This window comes from Culex quinquefasciatus, chromosome 2 (genome assembly GCF_015732765.1).
Source record: "Culex quinquefasciatus strain JHB chromosome 2, VPISU_Cqui_1.0_pri_paternal, whole genome shotgun sequence".
Lineage (NCBI taxonomy): Eukaryota > Metazoa > Arthropoda > Insecta > Diptera > Culicidae > Culex > Culex quinquefasciatus.
Genome location: NC_051862.1, coordinates 46,451,566 through 46,470,894, shown reverse-complemented (window position 1 = coordinate 46,470,894; position 19,329 = coordinate 46,451,566). Strand labels below are relative to the sequence as shown.

Sequence of the window (19,329 nt, the reverse complement as noted above, 5' to 3'; positions counted from 1 at the left end):
TGTGCATTGTCCCGAAGGTTGGTTGCACTTGGTTGCCAAAGTCCCAAGTTATTATTACAAATGTTTGTGGAATAATGCTGGTACCGTCTTTTTCGAAAATACTCAAATTTTAAAAATTTACAATCAAGCGAAAGAAATTCGGTATCCTTTTTAACCATATTTACATTATTTTAAAAAATGCTTAAATGCTCGAAAATACTCAAGTTTTCAAAATTTTCAATATGAGCAAATTGGCATACTCCAAACATGCATTAAAATTTTGTATGCTTCATATAAAATTTTGTTTCGTTTGGTATCCATATCGCAAATCTTTAAAATTTTAATACTTTCGAACAAATACGGAATTTTGTAACAATTTCAATATACTTAGAAAAAAATATAAATAACTGCATACCAAATTTCGCTTCGTTTGATACCCATATTGCAAAGAATGAAAATTTTAGTACTTTCGAAAAAATATGGTATTTTGTGAAAATTTTAGTACTTCACAAAAAGGGCTCTAATAATTTGAAAATGCACAACGAATTTCGCTTCGTTTGATGCCCAAATTGCATTTTTTTTTAAATTTTGAGTGTATTCGAAAAATTCCGGAACTTTGTGAAAATTTTAGTTTTCAACAAAACAAAACACAAATAAAGCGAAAACGCATATAAAATATGACTTCGTTTGCTCAATTTGCAGATTTTGAATGTCTGAAATGAGGTATTTTGTAAAAATGAGGTGTTTTGTAAAAAATGTAGTACATTAAAAAAACGCCATAAAAAAAATTAAATGCTTTCAAACATTTGCTTTGTTCGATACCCGTATTGAAAATTTGAAAAATTGAGAATTTTTGAAAAATGCAATATTTTGTAAAAAAAATTGTTTTCAACAAAAAAGTCTCTAATAATTTGAAAATGCACATCAAATTTCGCATTTTTTTTATTTTGAGTGTTTTTGAAAAATACGGAATTTCGGGAAAATTTCAGTTTTTTAACAAAAAAAAACCTGTAATGAAGTGAAAACGAATAAAACTTTCAAAAAAAATACGATATTTTTAGAAAATTTTGAGTATTTATACTTTGGAAGTTAACGTCATGATTCGAAATCCGGACAGTTAGTAGCATATGATTTTTTTTATAGCTGGCAAAAAATCAAATAATTAGTTGGAAATGAAGAAATATCATCAGGATGTAGTATTAACAGTCAGTTTTAAGAGAATACATGCAATATATGTATTTTCTAACAATTTTTCACCAGAATATTAAAATTAAACTGACTTGTTGGCTTTGAATCCCGGACACTGATAAAAGCTGATTCGAAATCCGGACACTTTTGCTTCGAATTCCGGACACTCGATTTTGCTTATGAACTGCACAAATTTGAACTGAAATGTTAGTGAAAGGCATTCTTTAGATCTTAAATAAGCTGTTAAAATCAAAACAATGGATATTTTATATAAAAATTTGCTAGAATTTAAGGAAATCAAAACCATACATTTCTGCTGTGCCTTCCCGGGGCTTCGGACGCCTATGAAATATTTCACGTGAAATGTTTCGCATTTTTGGTAAACTTATTATTTTATTTTATTTAATTGTTTTGACATTAACTACAGCGTTAAAACAAACTTTAAATGAAAGTTGATGTTAGAATTCATCAAAAAACACAGTTTTGATATTCATAATGCGAACTTATATCCAAATAATTGATAAAACAAGGTGAGGTGTCCGGGTTTCGAAGCGTCCGGGAATTCGAATCATGACGTTACTAGGGGAAATTTTCGTACGTTTGGCATGTTGAGCAGTTGCTCCTAACTCAATCCTATTGCTGATTTTCACTACTTAAAAAACTAATTTTGCAAAACTTTTGATAGAAACTTGCTTGCTCACTTCTAATTGAGCTATTCATCACTCGTTTTCAGTTGAAAACGCTTTTAATAAGCTGTTATTGAATGTCAAAGTGCTGATATGGCAACATTAGAGGAACGCTGGAATTAGATGCGGTTCCCCTGCATTTCAAAAATTATATTCTTAATGAGAGTATTTAAAATGTATCATGATATTATTGAATTAGGTTGATTTTCGGAAGATTAAAAAAAAGTTATCGTCCATTTTCGGCTATAAGGTTATCGCCGAAAAAAAAAACACAAAAAATAGTTGGAAGCGACGGGATTCAAACCCAGCACCAACAGTAAGAACTAGCGCCTTAGATCACTCGGCCATCAGCTACATACTTCAGGGTGTAATATTACATACAATTTCATAAAATAATGCAAACAAAATTTTACACTCAGGCCTTTTACACGCAGCTGAAATACTACTTTTTTGATGTTTTACATCTGCATATTGTTCCCGAATTAATCATTTAGAATTTTTGGAATAATATTCTAATAGAAAAAAGGCATTTAAGAGAAATTTGTTGAATTTACGTGCGTTATTTTTTTTAAATTTTTTGTTGTGAAAATTTCTTTTAAAAAATATGGAAAGTATGCTAATTATAAAAAGTAAAGCGGCTTTTGTGAAATCGTCGAGAATTGCCATTTTTTTAAGACCACCGTAATAAAATAACCTAATCTTTGTCAATGTTTTAATACTAAATACTCTCGGTAGTTTACTCACTCAATCCGGTCGAGTTGCTGTTCATGGTAGTTACAATCTGCTGCACTTTGCTCTTAATCCAACGTAGAAAATCCACAACGTCAATCTGCATTCACCGGGCAAACACACACACACGAAACACCGTCGACAACTTCTGGGCTGCCGCGTTGCTGTCGATTCCAGCTCTCTTTGTTGACTGCTGCTGCCGCACGGCTCTTTCTTCACAACTCTTGCTGTTTTTTTTTCTTCTCTTGCTTCCTTTCGCTCAAACAGCTGACGCTCGCGAATTGTTAAACTCTTGATTCATGCAGCACAGTTACAGATTCACAGATACACACACACACACTGCTTTTGCGTTGACTTATCACTTGAAATTCCACGCTTCGTTAATTTATCACATTTATTGCACTTTTTTCCGCGCGATTTTACTTTTAAGTACAGTAGATTAGCGTAATCCTTAGTTGAGTCGCCGTCCAAGTCCAAGAATCCTTGAGGTTCGGCGCTGCAGTAGTAGGCTCTGGTAACTCGGTTGGCTGCTTGTTACATTCACCTCCAAGTCGCCTACTTAGCACACCCTGATCAGCTGATTTAAAAAAGAGAAAAAAAACAAAAACATTACTTTAATAACGATCGCTTTTGACACAAAATGATAACTGTTAAAGGCCTACTTTGTTCAACAACGCGCGATCAACAAAGCAAACGCGCTGAACCACGAGTTCGCGACTCAATCAAGGCTCAAAACGATGCACTTTTAACATCCGCACAAGAAGATTCGCCAGTTATCGCGCGGCAAAGCTTTGTTTGCGATTGAACCCAAAACTACTACGCCTTTCAACGGAGTAAGTTTTGAGTTAACGAGACGGCTCTCATTCGATCGTTCGCTCTCTTTGAAATTCTCTCAATACCACATGGAGAATTGCAGTCGTTGCAACTGTTGCACTCTGGGCAGGCAAATCGGTACGGCGACTTCCTTTTTGCAAAAAGCCTTGCAAGCCCCTCTGTACATGTGCGAAGAATGGAGAGAGAGTAAGAATGGATAAAGTGGGGGTGTGATGGAAAGAGAAAATTAAGGGAAGCGTCCATAAATGATGGCATGGTTTGATTCCAATTGGTTTACAAAATCAATTAACATTTTTTTATGGCATTAAATTAAAATTGTTTGATCGTGTCGAATTTATTCAAAATCAACATTCGAAAAATCCTCATCCAATAGTTTCACTGAGAACTCACTGAGAGAATAATCATAATATTGAATGTTTGACCCTTTTGAAATGTTAATGTTGATTTAAAACAAAATGTAAATATAGTTTTCGAAAAGATTTCCACGAATGTTTTATATTTTAACATTGACCATTAATTGCTGAGATATCGACATGAGAAAATGGGGGGTGTTTGGGTGAGACTCAGAAAACATCAATTTTCCTGTTTTTAAACACTTGCATGGTAATATCTCAGCAACTAAGGGTCGTATCAACAAAGTTGAAAAAAGCAAAATATAGAGAACATATCAGAAAAAAAGTTATTCTTTGCAAATCAAGTTTTCATAACAAAAAGTGAAATTTAAAATCATAAAATAAAATTCACCGTGTATTATTTATTTTTTCAGTGTAGTCCTTATACCTACGACTTTGCCGAAGACACCAAGTCGATCAAAAAATTCCTTCACAAGATTTCTGAATTTTTATATATCATTTTTGTATGGAAAATTAAACTTATGATGCAAAATGGCATCTTTGGGCATACCAAAGGCACCAAAAAGTTTCAGCCAGATTAAAAGATACAAAAATTAAAATAAAAAAATGATTTTGTAGAGTAGTTTTTAGTGTTTAGTTTTTAGTTTTTAGTTTTTAGTTTTTAGTTTTTGGTTTTTAGTTTTTAGTTTTTAGTTTTTAGTTTTTAGTTTTTAGTTTTTAGTTTTTAGTTTTTAGTTTTTAGTTTTTAGTTTTTAGTTTTTAGTTTTTAGTTTTTAGTTTTTAGTTTTTAGTTTTTAGTTTTTAGTTTTAGTTTTTAGTTTTAGTTTTTAGTTTTTAGTTTTTAGTTTTTAGTTTTTAGTTTTTAGTTTTTAGTTTTTAGTTTTTAGTTTTTAGTTTTTAGTTTTTAGTTTTTAGTTTTTAGTTTTTAGTTTTTAGTTTTTAGTTTTTAGTTTTTAGTTTTTAGTTTTTAGTTTTTAGTTTTTAGTTTTTAGTTTTTAGTTTTTAGTTTTTAGTTTTTAGTTTTTAGTTTTTAGTTTTTAGTTTTTAGTTTTTAGTTTTAGTTTTTAGTTTTAGTTTTTAGTTTTTAGTTTTAGTTTTTAGTTTTAGTTTTTAGTTTTTAGTTTTAGTTTTTAGTTTTAGTTTTTAGTTTTAGTTTTTAGTTTTTAGTTTTTAGTTTTTAGTTTTTAGTTTTTAGTTTTTAGTTTTTAGTTTTTAGTTTTTAGTTTTTAGTTTTTAGTTTTTAGTTTGTTTTTAGTTTTTAGTTTTTAGTTTTTAGTTTTTAGTTTTTAGTTTTTAGTTTTTAGTTTTTAGTTTTTAGTTTTTAGTTTTTAGTTTTTAGTTTTTAGTTTTTAGTTTTTAGTTTTTAGTTTTTAGTTTTTAGTTTTTAGTTTTAGTTTTAGTTTTTAGTTTTTAGTTTTTAGTTTTAGTTTTTAGTTTTAGTTTTTAGTTTTTAGTTTTTAGTTTTTAGTTTTTAGTTTTTAGTTTGTTTTTAGTTTTTAGTTTTTAGTTTTTAGTTTTTAGTTTTTAGTTTTTAGTTTTTAGTTTTTAGTTTTTAGTTTTTAGTTTTTAGTTTTTAGTTTTTAGTTTTTAGTTTTTAGTTTTTAGTTTTTAGTTTTTAGTTTTTAGTTTTTAGTTAGTTTTTTTAATAAAGAAAATAATTAGGAAACAATTATTACTAGTTTTTAATGTGCCAATTTTGTATAATTTTGCAAATATTTCTACCTTGTATGACTAGATCTTCTGCTCCGATCTGTAATAAAATTTCAAATTTTCATTTTCGAATGTTTGATGGCAATAAAAATAATTGTAGTCTCACTTGGTTACACCCTTTTCGACCACTCCCCAACCGTATTCTCTCGTTCCAGAGCGCCTCTCCTGACTTCATAAAATACACGCGGATAGAGGTAACCGGCGGCTGCTGGCGTCTACGGAACCTGCTAATTGCGCTGTAGGCTGACCAGATCGTACGATACTTTGTCCCCACACGTTGCCGCCCGATCGTCGTCATAACCCTTGCCTCTAGGCAATGTTACGACGTCCGACGTCGTCAATTCATAATTCAAACATTCCCGGCACGTTCTTCTAGTACCTCACCAATCCGGCAATTTGATTGATTTAATACTCCTTAAAAATAGGATTGATTTGAATAGAAGACGGAATTTGATGACTGTCAAAATTCCACGCAAGGTAATTCTCCAAGTACGATACGAGGAACTCAAAACGGTAAGATTCTCAAATTATAAGACCAGCGTAAACGGTCACTAAATTATTCAAATCCCAACCTCTTCTTCCTTTTAGCACCTGTCCAGTGGGGATTTTTGTCTCACGAGTGCAACTATTGTTGTCGAGGCACCAGTTTGCAAGAAATCCAGAACACACTACAATATCGATTTGATCCAGACCGGCAGCGTGGTTGGGACAGAAAACAGACCTGGTAAATAAGCCAAAGGCCTCGTTGCTACTGCTCGTCGCCGGAGAGGTATGACGTGACTGATAGGTGTTTATTTACCAGCCGCAGACTGAATTAGACATGGCGTGATTCTGCGTTTTAATGTGAAGGCCTCTCTTGCGTGGAGATCTTGGCGCAGCATCATGTGGTGGAACTTGAAGAATGGTGATAACAAAAAACTCACGACGATCTTGGGACATGCTTCTGGGACGAGTAATTCAAGGGGCGAAGGTCATGTGACGCAAATAGTTGGTGCCCTAAGTTGGGAGCTCTTGTGTATCGCACGCACAAAACAACTGGTTAAACACTTTAGATTCTTCGTACCGAGGTAAATTTAGAAGTCAATTTCATGCTTCAAGCCTGGTTAGTTGATGCAAATAAGACTAGCTACGGTATTGACAAGATAACATGTTAAGGACAGATCTCTCAAACCTCCTAAACACTCTGAACTAAGGCTGAATATTGTTTACATATAAAATGAAACAGAATTTGGATATCACAATTAGGAACCAATCACATGTCACCTTAACCAGTGCAGACACCGCAAAGCGGACCATCTTGTCGTGCCCCTCCGATGTGTGTATCCCCATTCTGTGTGCATTTCGCACGCAAATAGCTCAAACTCATGAATATATTTATAACATCGTTCAAAATGCCACTCTCTCGTAAGACGCTGGGCTGATATCAGAATCCACTTCATTTCGTATGGGTTTTTATTTTCTGTCCACCCAGGTCTGTCTGGCCGCCGCGAATTCGGTGTCGCATCGCAACACGACTCGACGCAAGATGTCGATTTAACTCGGCAGGATTATTCCGATGAACGGGGTTTGGGATATTCGGGAGAAGAGAACGCTCTTTGCGACCCTTGAAGTTGGTTGAATTGAGAGATGAAGAGCAGTCTTTCATAAGTGCAATAGACTGAAAACAATAAAAGCGATACCAATTCTCTTAAATAAGCCAATTTAAATCGCTTACTTTTTCAAAAGGATCTATGTTTATAGGAAACCCATGGTGCATTGGTTGTTTTGAAGAAGTAATCTAGAATCAACCTTCAAATTTAACATAAGAAAATGAAAAAATAAATAAAAACTTTTTTTGATCGTGATTCGATTAACCAAAGTCCCATACTTTCGGATATTCGAAACTTCGTATAATCGAGGTTACAGATAATCGAGTCTGGGCTGCATTGAAAAACAAAACTTGTATAATCGATTGTGAGCTATTAAGAAATTATAAATATTTTAACAAATGAGACACTTGAAATAAGATGAAAACTAAATTACGATTTCAAAATTTATGTAATGTTTTTTTTAAATTTTCTTAAAAATCCATCTTCAAAAATTTTCTTTAAAAAATCATGAAAGAAAATTTTGTTGCTATTGATTTTAGTTATTCTTCCAACTGGGGCGATGTATTTTTTAAATCATGAACGCACACGGAAAGGAGTTCCATCTTAAATTTAACAATTCAAATTAGCTGGCTTCAAATTGGTGGAACAGTGATTTTTTTGGTTAAATTAGCTAAAATTACAGGTAAATTTACCAACTTGGGATTGGTGAAACAGCTAACCCTGATTGCTGATTTGCTATCCAAAACTGACAGCCCAAATCAAAATGACAGGAGAGATTTCACCAAAAATAATGGTGTTTCAGCACAATTTTGCCTACTTTTTACCGAAAAACTAGCTGGAACCGGCAGCATGGATTTTTTGACAGATCATCAGTTTGAGACCAACACAAAGCAAGAGAACGTCTCGTATCGTGTTTGATCCTGTTTAAGCCGCTCAGTACGCGGAGTTTTGTGACGATTCTGTGTTTGAAAGTCGAAAGTGCAAGTGCGATGGTGGCGCCTGAGTGAATGGATTAAAAGCCAGGAAGACTTTCTGCGGGCTGAGATCTTCAGTTGATTAGGTGAGAAGTTTTTTTTTGTGTTGAGGGAAAGAGGTTAGAAGTTGAGCCTCTAATTTTTGTTTGGACGATTGGTGGCATCCCTTTGTCGTGAACCCTTTGGCGGGGGAGGTGGAGGCTGGCGTTTGTCCACACTCCACTTTTTTTGTATGGACATCTGTCTACGTGGGGGGAGGCTGCGGGTACAGAGTGTCCAGATATAGACTGGCCAATGTTTGACAGATCCGTACGAGCAAGGCACTTTATGCATTTGAAGCACATCAAAAAATAGAGTTAAATAATGTTAAATTACTTTAAATTAAGTGAAAGTTAATTTGAATTACATTTGGTTGAATTTAGAAAAAAGTAGAATTCAGTTAAATTAAGTAAAATTGATTAAATTTTGTTAAAATCAGTAAAATTTAGAGAAATTTAATTAAATTTAGTTAAAATATGATTAATTAAAAATCAAGTTTAATTAACTAAAGTTAAGTTTAGTATAATTAAACTGAACATAGTAAAAAAGAAATAAATTTAGTCAAGTGTGGTTATATCACAGGTTATATCTAGAAATTTTTGTTAAATTTAATTAAACTAAGATACATTTTTTGAAATTTCGTTACATTTGGTAGAATTTAGTTCAATTCTCGGGTGAGTTTTCAAAAAGCCGTAAGAGCCACCGTGACCTCTGACACTTATTTTGGTTTTACTCCAAAATGAAGCAAAATTTCATTTATTTTTAGTTTGAGGCACTTGAAGGACGTGTAGATGAACAATCTCAAGCATTTTTGATATTAGTTTTTCGTAAGTTGGTCAAATACCGATGCAAAAAGGACTTTGTTTACCAATGGCTCTTACGGCTTTTTGAAAACTAATCCGAGAATTGTTGTTAAAAGTTGTTTGGTAAAATTTAGTAAAATTAAGTTTAATTAAGCAAAATTTAGCTGAATTAGATAAAATTAAGTTAAATTAAGTTGAATTAAGTTGAATTAAGTTAAATTAAGTTAAATTAAGTTAAACTAAGTTAAATTAAGTTAAATTAAGTTAAATTAAGTTAAATTAAGTGAAATCAGGAAAAAATAAGTTAAATTAAGTTAAATTAAGTTAAATTAAGTTAAATTAAGTTAAATTAAGTTAAATTAAGTTAAATTAAGTTAAATTAAGTTAAATTAAGTAAGTTAAATTAAGTTAAATTATGTTAAATTAAGTTTAATTAAGTTAAATTAAGTTGAATTAAGTTAAATTCAGTTAAATTAAGTTCAATTAAGTTGAATGAAGGTAAATTAAGTTAAACTAAGTAAAATAAAGTTAAATTAAGTAAAATAAAGTTAAATTTAGTTAAATTAAGTTCAATTTAGTTGAATTAAGGTAAATTAAGTTAAATTAAGGTAAATTAAGTTAAATTAAGTAAAATTATGTTAAATTAAGTTGAATTAATTAAAATTAAGTTAAAGTAAGATAAATTAAGTTGAATCAAGTTGAATTTAGTTTAATTATGTTAATTTTAATTTGTATTTATGTATTTTTGTATTTTTGTATTTTTGTATTTTTGTATTTTTGTATTTTTGTATTTTTGTATTTTTGTATTTTTGTATTTTTGTATTTTTGTATTTTTGTATTTTTTGTATTTTTGTATTTTTGTATTACTGTATTTAATTTTTATTTATTTGTCAATAGAATATCGCAACAAAGCCGTACTATTAGGATGATCAACTATAACGTAATTTAAAAAGCCTGGAAACTATTGAAACATCCAAAGAACTTACTCTACCAAAAAACGTACCAAGAATAGCGGAAAATCATGCTACACCAGCAAAAAGTGTTTTTGAAAATTAAAAAACAACTTTACAGGCAGCATGGGATTTTTAAAATGATTTCGAAATTACCAGTTAAAACAGTCGAAAAATTAGCTGGACTTCCAAAAAGCGAAGCAAGAACAAAAAAGAAACGAGCTAAATCAGCCAAAAGGCTGGGTGAATAATGCGTGCTTTGCAGGCAGCAACGGAGGCTTTTGAAAGAAAACTTGTAGAAATAGTGGAAAAATTAGCTATTCCAACCAAAACACCTACCAAGAATAGTGGCAAAGTTAGCTAAACTAGCTAAAAAGATGTGTGAAAATACCTGGCTTCGCAGCCATCAATGGAAAATTTTGAGAATGATTCCAAAAAAACTAGTTGAAACAGCCTGAAAACACGCTGGGCTAACTATAAAACTTCCTAGAATACCATAAAATCTAGCTAAAATAGCTAACAGACCTTCTCAAAACATACAGCTTCTGAGACTGACAGCATTTTTCCAGCTTGCAAATTAGTAAAATTTACTAAAATTTTAGCTGGATTTATCATTTTTAGGACCTGGATCCAGCTGTCAAATCCAGGATTTATTTTTAGGATTTCCAGCTAAAAAAATTGGTGGTTGAAAAAACAATTCTTATAGTCAAAGTTGCCAAAATGGATTTTTAAGGCGTTTAATTTTCCCGGGTTTTGAATTTCCCGTGAAACGGGTAAAATATGTTTTGAGTTCCGGAAATTCCCGGGATCCTGCAATATTTTTGAAAACTCATAAAATCTATGTTTTCATTATATTTGTTATATTTTGCAAGTTTTTTTTCTTCTTCTTCTTCTTTCACAATGATAACAGTTATTAATAAGCTTAAAATAAATTAAAAATGTTTTTTATTTGTTCTTTGTTGTGACTTGGATGAACTGAACCACAATTTTTAATCCAATGTGATTTGAATTAAACACATTTTTTATTAAGTTTTTTAGGACATAACTAGGCAAGCTTCAAAAAAAATTTGAAGCAAATTATTTATTTTTATTTCACTTCCGCCGACCGAGGAAATTCTGGACTACAGTCTGAAAAGGTAGAGGTGAATTTAGAGCAATAAATTTGGAAATCGATGTACCAATTGATTTGTCCTGTTCCTGTTTATAAATCAATGACAATAAAACAAAATATAATGCAAAATTTTTCGCTTTAACAGCTGGTTAATTCGTTACATTTGTCCTGATTTGCCCCAGATGCCGGTGCTTGCTGAAAATTATTGAATATGACATTTATTCAAGTTTCAATTGTAAAATTTAAAACCCAGTCTTTTTAAAAATATATAAACTTAAAAAGAAAATATTTAAAGGCTATTTGCGGATCTATAAACTAAAATTTTACCATTTTACCGTAATAAGTCTAATTAATGCTGATATATGCCGAATAGAAATGTTTTGAAAATCTTATCGATTACGATAAGTGTTCATCTATTTCCACAAACAAACCTGAATTTCCAGACCAAAATTTGATATTTTTCTATTTCAGAAATTCCCGGGACAGAATATAACAAATTTCTGGGATTCGGGAATTCCAGGCTTTGGAAAAAAAATCTCGAGTATTTTGTCCCGGGATGCATGCACAATGGGTTTTTATTTTCAAATAATTCAAAAAAACATTTAAAATTTTATAAAATATTACAAAAACATGGAAAGGTAACAAAAATATATTTCGAACTAGTATTCATTTCGAACTTTTTGACAACTGATCACAAATTCTCGGTTTTTTTAGTTTCCCGACTTGAGTGGCCACCCTATTTACGGATCCTTATTAATTTTGAATGGTTGAACCTCAAATCAAAAAAGATTCAAATCCAAAATAATTTAAAAGAATGAAATCATGGGGAGTTTTTTTTTGAGGTTTTGCGACGATTTCGAGTTTGGATTGTACAGTTGCCCAGAAAAATGTCATGAAAGCCAATAATGTTTTATTGAGATAATTCGCATTTGACAAGCAGTTCATAAAAAAATAAATCAAATTCAAAGCATTTTAGAACACCTTTTATGTGAAAATGTTTTTGAAATTTTGATAAAAATCTAAAATCTTATCAAAAAATACTTTCAACCACTCTGAAAAATGTGTCTGATTGTTTTTCTTCCCCCTCAAATTTCTCCACCCAAGGCCGCAACGTGCCACCCCGCTGCTGCGTCTCCAGAACATTGAAAGTGAACGTGGTGGTGGTCTGATGTGTGGCCTGATCTTTTTGGAGCCTCCCGGCGCATGGCGACTGAATTTAAAATTCCAGTCCGTCATGCCACGTCCCCAGTTATTCGGGAGAAAGGAACACTCCAACGGGACTCGTGGCCACAACCAAAAGTGGAACAATGTGTGTGTGTGTGTGTGCAACCAACCAAACGGGACCACGCGGTCGCTTCTTACAAATTGAGTTGTTTCCATGTATTTTTAGTTCTCATTCTATACATGCAAATAACTCGCATAGGCATTTGGAAGGTGTTAGCTCTGCCGAGCTTCGGTGACCCATTTCTACGCTGGCTAGCCGAGCGCGAGGTACTTCAGCTTTGTCGACAAGCCCCGCCCTGAAGAACGTTTGGACCAATCGGATTCAAACGTTATTTAGAACTTCCGAGTCCTTGTCAAATGGACAAGGACCCAGCGCGTATATAGTTGATGGTGGTAACAGTATTCCTAATTCCAGTCATAGCTCACCAAGTCGCGATGGCCTAGTGGTTAGCATTTTTGCTTACCAATCCAAAGGACGGGGGATCGAACCCCGACTCGAGCGACTTTGATTTTTCGTACATGTTCAGAGTTTCAAGATTTATATTTCCTATACTTTCTCGTTGGGAGCAGATGGGAATCGAACCCAGGACCATTCGCTTACAAAGCGAACACCGTAACCAGTCAGCCACGGCCGCTCCTCACAACCAAAAGTGGAACAATGTGTCGATTATCGATTTTTACTGGCCCCCACTAAAAGTGTTTTACTGTTTACTGGTTAAGTTATGACTGACGCAAAAAGGTACCGATTTGTTTTTAGGGATGTGTTTTTTTTATCGAGGATAGGAACCATAAGTCCACTTACATAATTGGGTTTGATGTTTTGTGAGCGTTTTGTTTGGGTTTTCTAATTAAATTACCACATGAGCAGTGGTTACAATTCGTCTTCAACTTTTCCTTTGCATACGAAGTGAACGTTACTGTGGAAATTATCAATGAATCGCACACACCTGACACGAGGTTGCCGCCGTACAACTGTTCGAATTAATCAATGTGCGAGATGCACCCACACTCACTCAAACTCACCTGCTCACCAACACCAACGCCCGTACACACTCGCACGCCAAGAGCAAGTCAGCCCGAATGTATGCTACTGTCGCAGCAGCCGCAGCAGGAGCACCCGACGAAGAAAATCGATAATCCAAGCCCGGGTTACATAAAATTCACTTTTCCCCCGTCGATCCGGATCCAGTTGGGCCAACTTCGAACCGGTTCCGCTGCAAGACAGTCGTCGCCACCGGAAGTGCACAAAACCGAACAGAATCCGTCACTTTTAACACATTTTCGGCGCGACACAAACTTTCGTCACGAGGCTCACCTTGTCCGACGTACGGTTGCAGCAGTGTGTATAACAGTTTGGGAAACCCCACACTCGCCCAACTAACGCACTGGTGTTGAGTGTATCGAGCATGTGTTTCAAGCGTTCTCACTCTCCCACCACTTTTCGCTCCAACTCTCTCTCTCTCTGCAGAAATCACGATATCAGGCCACCCCGCGTTGCAAAAGGTGAACCACGTTGCACCCAATTCACGCACACTTTTCTAACCGGGATGCACCGTCGTAACTGTCACGCCGCACAGACAGGCAAAAGACAGCTGTCAATTTGCCGCAACCGCGCGTTTGACACCTTTTCCTACTTTATCACACGGCACTTTGGCCTAATTTTAGCAAAACACTCGCATAGAACCAAAATAGGGGCTTGTCGGACGAAATTGGGATCACTTGTGATGTCGGCGAAGGTGCGTTGCAAACTAACCGAGAAATGCTTTGGAAAAAATGTACGCAGACAAGAGAAGTGATGTTTCAGCACTGTTCTCTGCACATGGATTGTTAGACATAAGGAAACCGACGATAATTGTTATGGCCAGGTTTTTCTGAACTGCGCATTGAATCGTCCATGTAGGAGAACTTGTCTACATTTAGATTAAATTGAATTTAATTTTAGATGAAAAAGAAACAAGAATTATAAGAAACACATTTGAAAAAGCAAAACACTTTCTTGAATATCTCAAAAATTAATGCCACACTTAAAAATTCATTCACTTTGAGAAAACCATCCACGCCTAGAAATCACATAATTTTGTTTATTTTACGATAAAATCAGACCATCATTCTAACAAACTTCAAACTACGCACAACCCTCTCGTACGAGACTCATTTTCCGTCTGCTTTTATCTATGTTTGCTGGTTTTTTCGTCATGTTCGCGGTTCAAATATCCAGACGTATCAGTGGTGAGCAGGAAAAGAGCAGAGAGTAAGGTTCACTCACCACCGGTAAAGGTGAATCACACCACCCTGCAGCTCTCTGTTTGAGAAATCATAATCAACTTTTCAGCTGACGAAAAGTAACTGTTCCAAGTGTACGTACACAGAGAGGTGCAGATTCTATGTTTAGAGTACGAATGAAATAATGAAAGATGGGTTTAGATTTGTGTTGAACATACAATTGCATTATCTATTATTTGATTTTTTTTTTCTGTAAACATTCAAAATTTTCAAAAAATGTGTTGAACTCAATGATTGAACGTTTTGTTTTAAAATTAAATTGTGCACTTCTTTGATGTAGATTACACTCAGTGTACCCCTGTAATGTTCATAATTATTTTTTTAATTTCTGCTACCCATCTCCGTATTTAAGCAGGAATCAATCTAAATTATAGTCAATATACATTTTATCAACCAATATCAGCAATCCTCAACGTTTTCGTAAATAGACTTTTCATTGTATATTAGAGCTGGGACTACGGATATCCGGATAATTTGTAGAATTAATAACTCTATCAGATAATGACCTAACTTATACAAGCCAGCTTTGTCTCACGACTGTGGGGTGACAGAGAGTTTGTATGGGACTTCGAATAATCCCCTTCCATACAAATCGAATACTAAATTCATTTTCTAAATATTTCATCACCGCCTTTTTGGCCACCATCTTGGTTCAAATACTTTACAGCCACATTGAAGTAATGTTGGAGTCATATTCGAGCTCGATAATAAAGAAATAAGATGAAAAATGAAATTTTTTTGTGATTCGTGTAAGACAATTCTCCTTTTTCAACGGTCCGAAAAAATATGGGGAAACAATATTTTTTTCAAAAAACTTTGCAATTTCAATGGTATTTTGAGTGCAATCAACAATCATAACAATTTAAAGTGCATTCTCTTGCGTTTATAATTAAATTATTTTTTACTTATTTAAGTTCATTCAAAAACCTTTTGAAATTTTGTGAATTTGTGATGTACCGCAAAAAGTTTATCCCAAAAATATTTTTTTATCAAAACTTAGAAATTTTTAAAACTTATTATTTCAAACCGACTGTACTGATGTGTAAAACATTTTTCATGTCTCTGACATTGAAATGCAGTTCAGACTCGATTATCAGAAATGTCGATATCAAACCATAAAAAAAATCTATCTTATATTTTCTTTTTTAACATCAAATTCGAGTTCTGCGACCCCATTTAAGTCAAATTTGTATAGAATGCATTTTTTTTTTAATATTTCTTCACCGCCATTTTGGCCGTCATCTTGAATTTAAAAATTCTAAATCAATCAAGAGTAGCGCAGGGGTCATACATATCCTCGAAATCCAAAATAAGACAAGGAGGAAAAAAACATTTTTTTGTGATTCGAAGTTTTGATTATCCGAAGTGAAATTTTGCCAAGGACTTCAGATAATCGAGTCTGTACTGTATTGAAATTCGGACTATTTTTTCTTAAAATTTATATAAATATTTTTTTAATTGTATGGCAATAAATAAATACAAAACTTCAGAAGTAAATTTTTGCCATGTCTCCAACTAAATTTGTGTATCTAACTATTTAAATAAACTTTTTTTTTACAAAAATCTATTTGAAAATTATCTACTTTTAAATTTTTGATTTTTGATAAACAATCAAATTTGAAAACAAAAGAGATTTTAATTTTAACTAAAAATTTGCATTTATTTTGCTTTTTTCAAAAGCGCTTATGGGTGACCATTTCTGTATTTTGTTTTTTTTTTCAAATGATAACAAAGTTTCCTTAAATATCGTCTGAGAAATATTGAAGATTAGACCAATTGTTGAGATACAGCAGATAAAAGAAAATGAAATGGCAAAATTCAAGTTTTCGAAGTCTCCCGCTAATGATCCGTTTTTTAATGATAAAAAAATGTAACATTTGTGAATAACAAACATTTTGACAGTGTCAAATACTATTTGAAAAAGTGCAATTTTTTATTCTTGAAAAGTTAAATCTGAAAACGATGCGCTTTATCAAAATATCTGTGAAGTACCTAGTTACTTTTGAATATAAAACAAATTTAGCTATAACAACTGTAACTGTAAAAATACCTTAATGGCAACATTTTTGGCAGTACTTCTTTATGGCTCAATAGTTGTGCGTTTATGTTCGCAGGAAAATATAGAAATAAAAAAATAGAATTTTGGACAAACAAGATTTTTTGAAAAAACTACAACTTTGCCAAAGACACCAAAACTACTAGAAAATTTCTTCAAGAAATGCTGATTTTATAATATTTGCTCACCATTTTTGTATGGACAGCTGTTAAAAATTGTATGGATTCTTGTATGAGTGAACCAATGACACATTTTTTTTTGTCATAAAGAACCCCCACAATGTTTGAGCAAGAATATACGAAAAATCAAAAACACACCTAATTCTGACCCACAGAAATACAAATGATTCAAAGTTGGTTTAAAAAGGGATTTTTGGCAAAATTTCAGATCGAATCCCTTCTAGATGCGGTGTTGTGTAGTGGGTAAATCAAACAAACTTCTGATAATGTAAATAAACGCCTTTATTAAACCCGCTTTAAGCAACACCAACAGAATAAATCACTCGGTTTCCGATTCCTCCGTGTAATCCTCAGAAGACTCCGTTTCCGACTCCGACGACTCTTGCTTCCGTTTCTTCGGCTTCGGTCCCCTCTTTTTCAGCACCCTGTTTTCCTGCTTCCGCTTGCTGGAAATTTCCTTGTATCGCTGCTGCATCCGGGCCAATGCTTTCAGCCCGTACTCCGATGCCAGCTCCGGATGCTTGGACGCCATGTGCAGGTCCAGCGAGTGCTTAGCTTTGAGCTGTTTGCCACACTGATCGCACTGGTACGGTTTCTCGTCCGAGTGCACCTTCATGTGGACCTGCAAGTTTTGCTTTTCCACAAACGCCTTATCGCACACTTTGCAAACCAATTCCCGGGGACGTTCGCTCGAGTGCATCCGTATCTCGTGGCATTGCAGGTGCTCTCTGGAAGGGGGAAAGATTGATCGATTAGTGTTAGAAATTAAAATAGCAGCCGATCGAACTTACTTTCGTTTGAATCGTTTATCACACTGCGAGCAGCCAAACTTGGGCTCTCCCGGATGCTCGAGTCTGTAGTGCTCGTACAAGCGCAGCCGGTTGTCCAGCTGTTTTTCGCAAAACATACATTTCTGAACGTCTATCCCGCATCTGATTTCGTGACGGTTTCGAACCGCCGCAGAAGCGAATCCTCTCTCGCAATTCCTGCGGCATTGGTACGGGGTTATGCCTGAAAATATGATTTTAAAATTAGTTACTGAAACTTTGTTCGACAATTTGATCGTTTAATACCTGCATGTCTGTTCTTGTGGGCTACCAACTTATGATGCTTCGTAAACGTAATCGGACACTCCGGACATTTGTAAATTCGCGCAGGTTGCTTTCCCGTACAAATCAGCACGTGTAGCTTGTACCCGGTTGGTTCGAACATTCGATGGCACTTTTTACACTGCAACAAGCCAGATTCGTCGGCTTTGGTAGATGCGTCACTTATCTCGTCTTCCCAGTCATCCGATTCCACTTCCGTTTCAAAGTCCTTTGAAGGACTTGTCGGTTGCTCGAGTTCTACGGACAGGATCAAGTAATCTGGTTCAACCTTTACTTCACCAACATCCATCGTCGTCTCGAGGTGCTCTTGAACTCCATTGGTGGTGGTTGTTGCTTCCGCTGTGTCCGACTCTTCCGAATCGAGACTTATACATTCTATAACCTCTTTCCGTTTGTTGTCGATCACTACATCCGGTTCGACCTTAATTTTGACAACATCCAATGCCGGCTTCTGCGTGGGTTTGACAGATGAATCGTTCTGAACGCACTGCTGTTCCGGTTCTACTCGTTCTATTTTCACCACGTGTGTCGTTGAGACGTCCAAATCCACCGGTTCAACTTTTACTTCACCAACTTTCAATCTACTTTCGCGAGCGTCTTCAGATGCACTCTTAGCATTGCTCTGATGCCGTTCGCGACCCGCTTCCGACACAACCGGCACCACCACCATCACATCCACCTTCTCGATCTGCAGCAGCTGGTCCTTGACCACCATCCGGAGGCTCTCGATGGTCGCCAGATTGCGCGCGGAAAACCACCCATCTTCGCTGCCCAAACCCTGGCTAAAGCGCCGCTCCGCCAGTTTGTTCGCCTTCATGCAGCGCAACCGGAAGTCCTGATTCAGCTGCATGATCTTCCAGCAGGGCTTGCAGATGGCAAAGTTTTCCAGCCGGAACTCGTACCCGAGCAGGGCCTGGAGCGACTTTCGCAGCTCGGCGGTACTGCCGACGATGTGCTTGTAGAACTCGACATTTGGAAGTCGGGCACGCAGGCAGAAGGCACAAAACTGTTGGGAAGGTGCGGTGGACAGTTGGTTCTGGTTGCAGGACTCCATCTCTCTGATGATCCTACGAAACAAGTGTTTTGAGTGAGAGGTTAAAATCAAATGTTTTTGGTACCACATAAGTCTTAGGTAACAGAATTAAAAACTAGGCACAACAATACTTACCTATTTATCAAAACATTATTTTCGCCCGCCAATCGGTCCAAATTGTAAGACACTGTTGGAATGACACGGAATTTAGGAATAAACACCATCTTTCGTTCCTTTCCGGCACCGAGATTCATTTCCGTTTCGTTTAAGGAGTTCTGAGCCGGTTTCTTTGAAACAAAAATAAAACTAAAAAAATGCGCGGTCTTTCGTTACCACATTGTAAACATCAAAATTATGCTTATCTGTCATTCAGACCGCAAACCGTACGTACAGACATATTTGTTTATTACAGATTTTTCATTCCTAGGCTCGTTGGATTATTATTTTTACTCAGATTTTGTCAAAGCTGAGCCCTCTCAGAAAAGAGTACTTTAACTTTT

The 19,329-nt window shown here is 34.8% G+C and overlaps 2 protein-coding genes across 3 annotated transcripts in view; both read right to left on the bottom strand.

The window, feature by feature from the left end:
- LOC6044806 (long-chain-fatty-acid--CoA ligase 6) overlaps positions 1–14,073 on the bottom strand; it is a 74,260-nt gene extending 60,187 nt beyond the window's left edge. The window contains exons 1-2 of one of the 2 annotated variants that reach the window (XM_038255238.1): positions 13,193–14,073; positions 2,598–3,159 (exon numbers count right to left, since the gene is read on the bottom strand). In XM_038255238.1, coding sequence (XP_038111166.1) covers positions 2,598–2,688 — 91 coding nt within the window. In that variant the 5' untranslated portion in view covers positions 2,689–3,159; positions 13,193–14,073. Of the gene's footprint in view, positions 1–2,597; positions 3,160–3,244; positions 3,402–13,192 lie in introns of those variants that run through there. The other variant, XM_038255239.1, reaches the window with a different exon arrangement.
- A 2,875-nt stretch (positions 14,074–16,948) lies between these two features.
- Positions 16,949–19,176, bottom strand: LOC6044804 (gastrula zinc finger protein xFG20-1). Its single transcript, XM_038255242.1, has 4 exons — positions 18,965–19,176; positions 17,761–18,863; positions 17,479–17,698; positions 16,949–17,415 (listed from the first exon to the last, which is right to left on the bottom strand). Exons 1-4 carry the CDS (start codon positions 19,081–19,083, stop codon positions 17,007–17,009), a joined length of 1,851 nt encoding a protein of 616 aa, XP_038111170.1. The 5' UTR covers positions 19,084–19,176; the 3' UTR covers positions 16,949–17,006.
- Positions 19,177–19,329: the final 153 nt, after the last annotated feature.

Bases quoted from the DNA above. Each gene is read 5' to 3' on its own strand.
- LOC6044804 (XM_038255242.1), bottom strand. From the start codon at position 19,083: ATGAATCTCGGTGCCGGAAAGGAACGAAAGATGGTGTTTATTCCTAAA. The intron at 17,699-17,760 runs GTATTAAACGAT...TCATATTTTCAG, and splicing joins CCACAAGAACAGACATGCAG to GCATAACCCCGTACCAATGC. The intron at 17,416-17,478 runs GTAAGTTCGATC...TCCCCCTTCCAG, and splicing joins GATAAACGATTCAAACGAAA to AGAGCACCTGCAATGCCACG.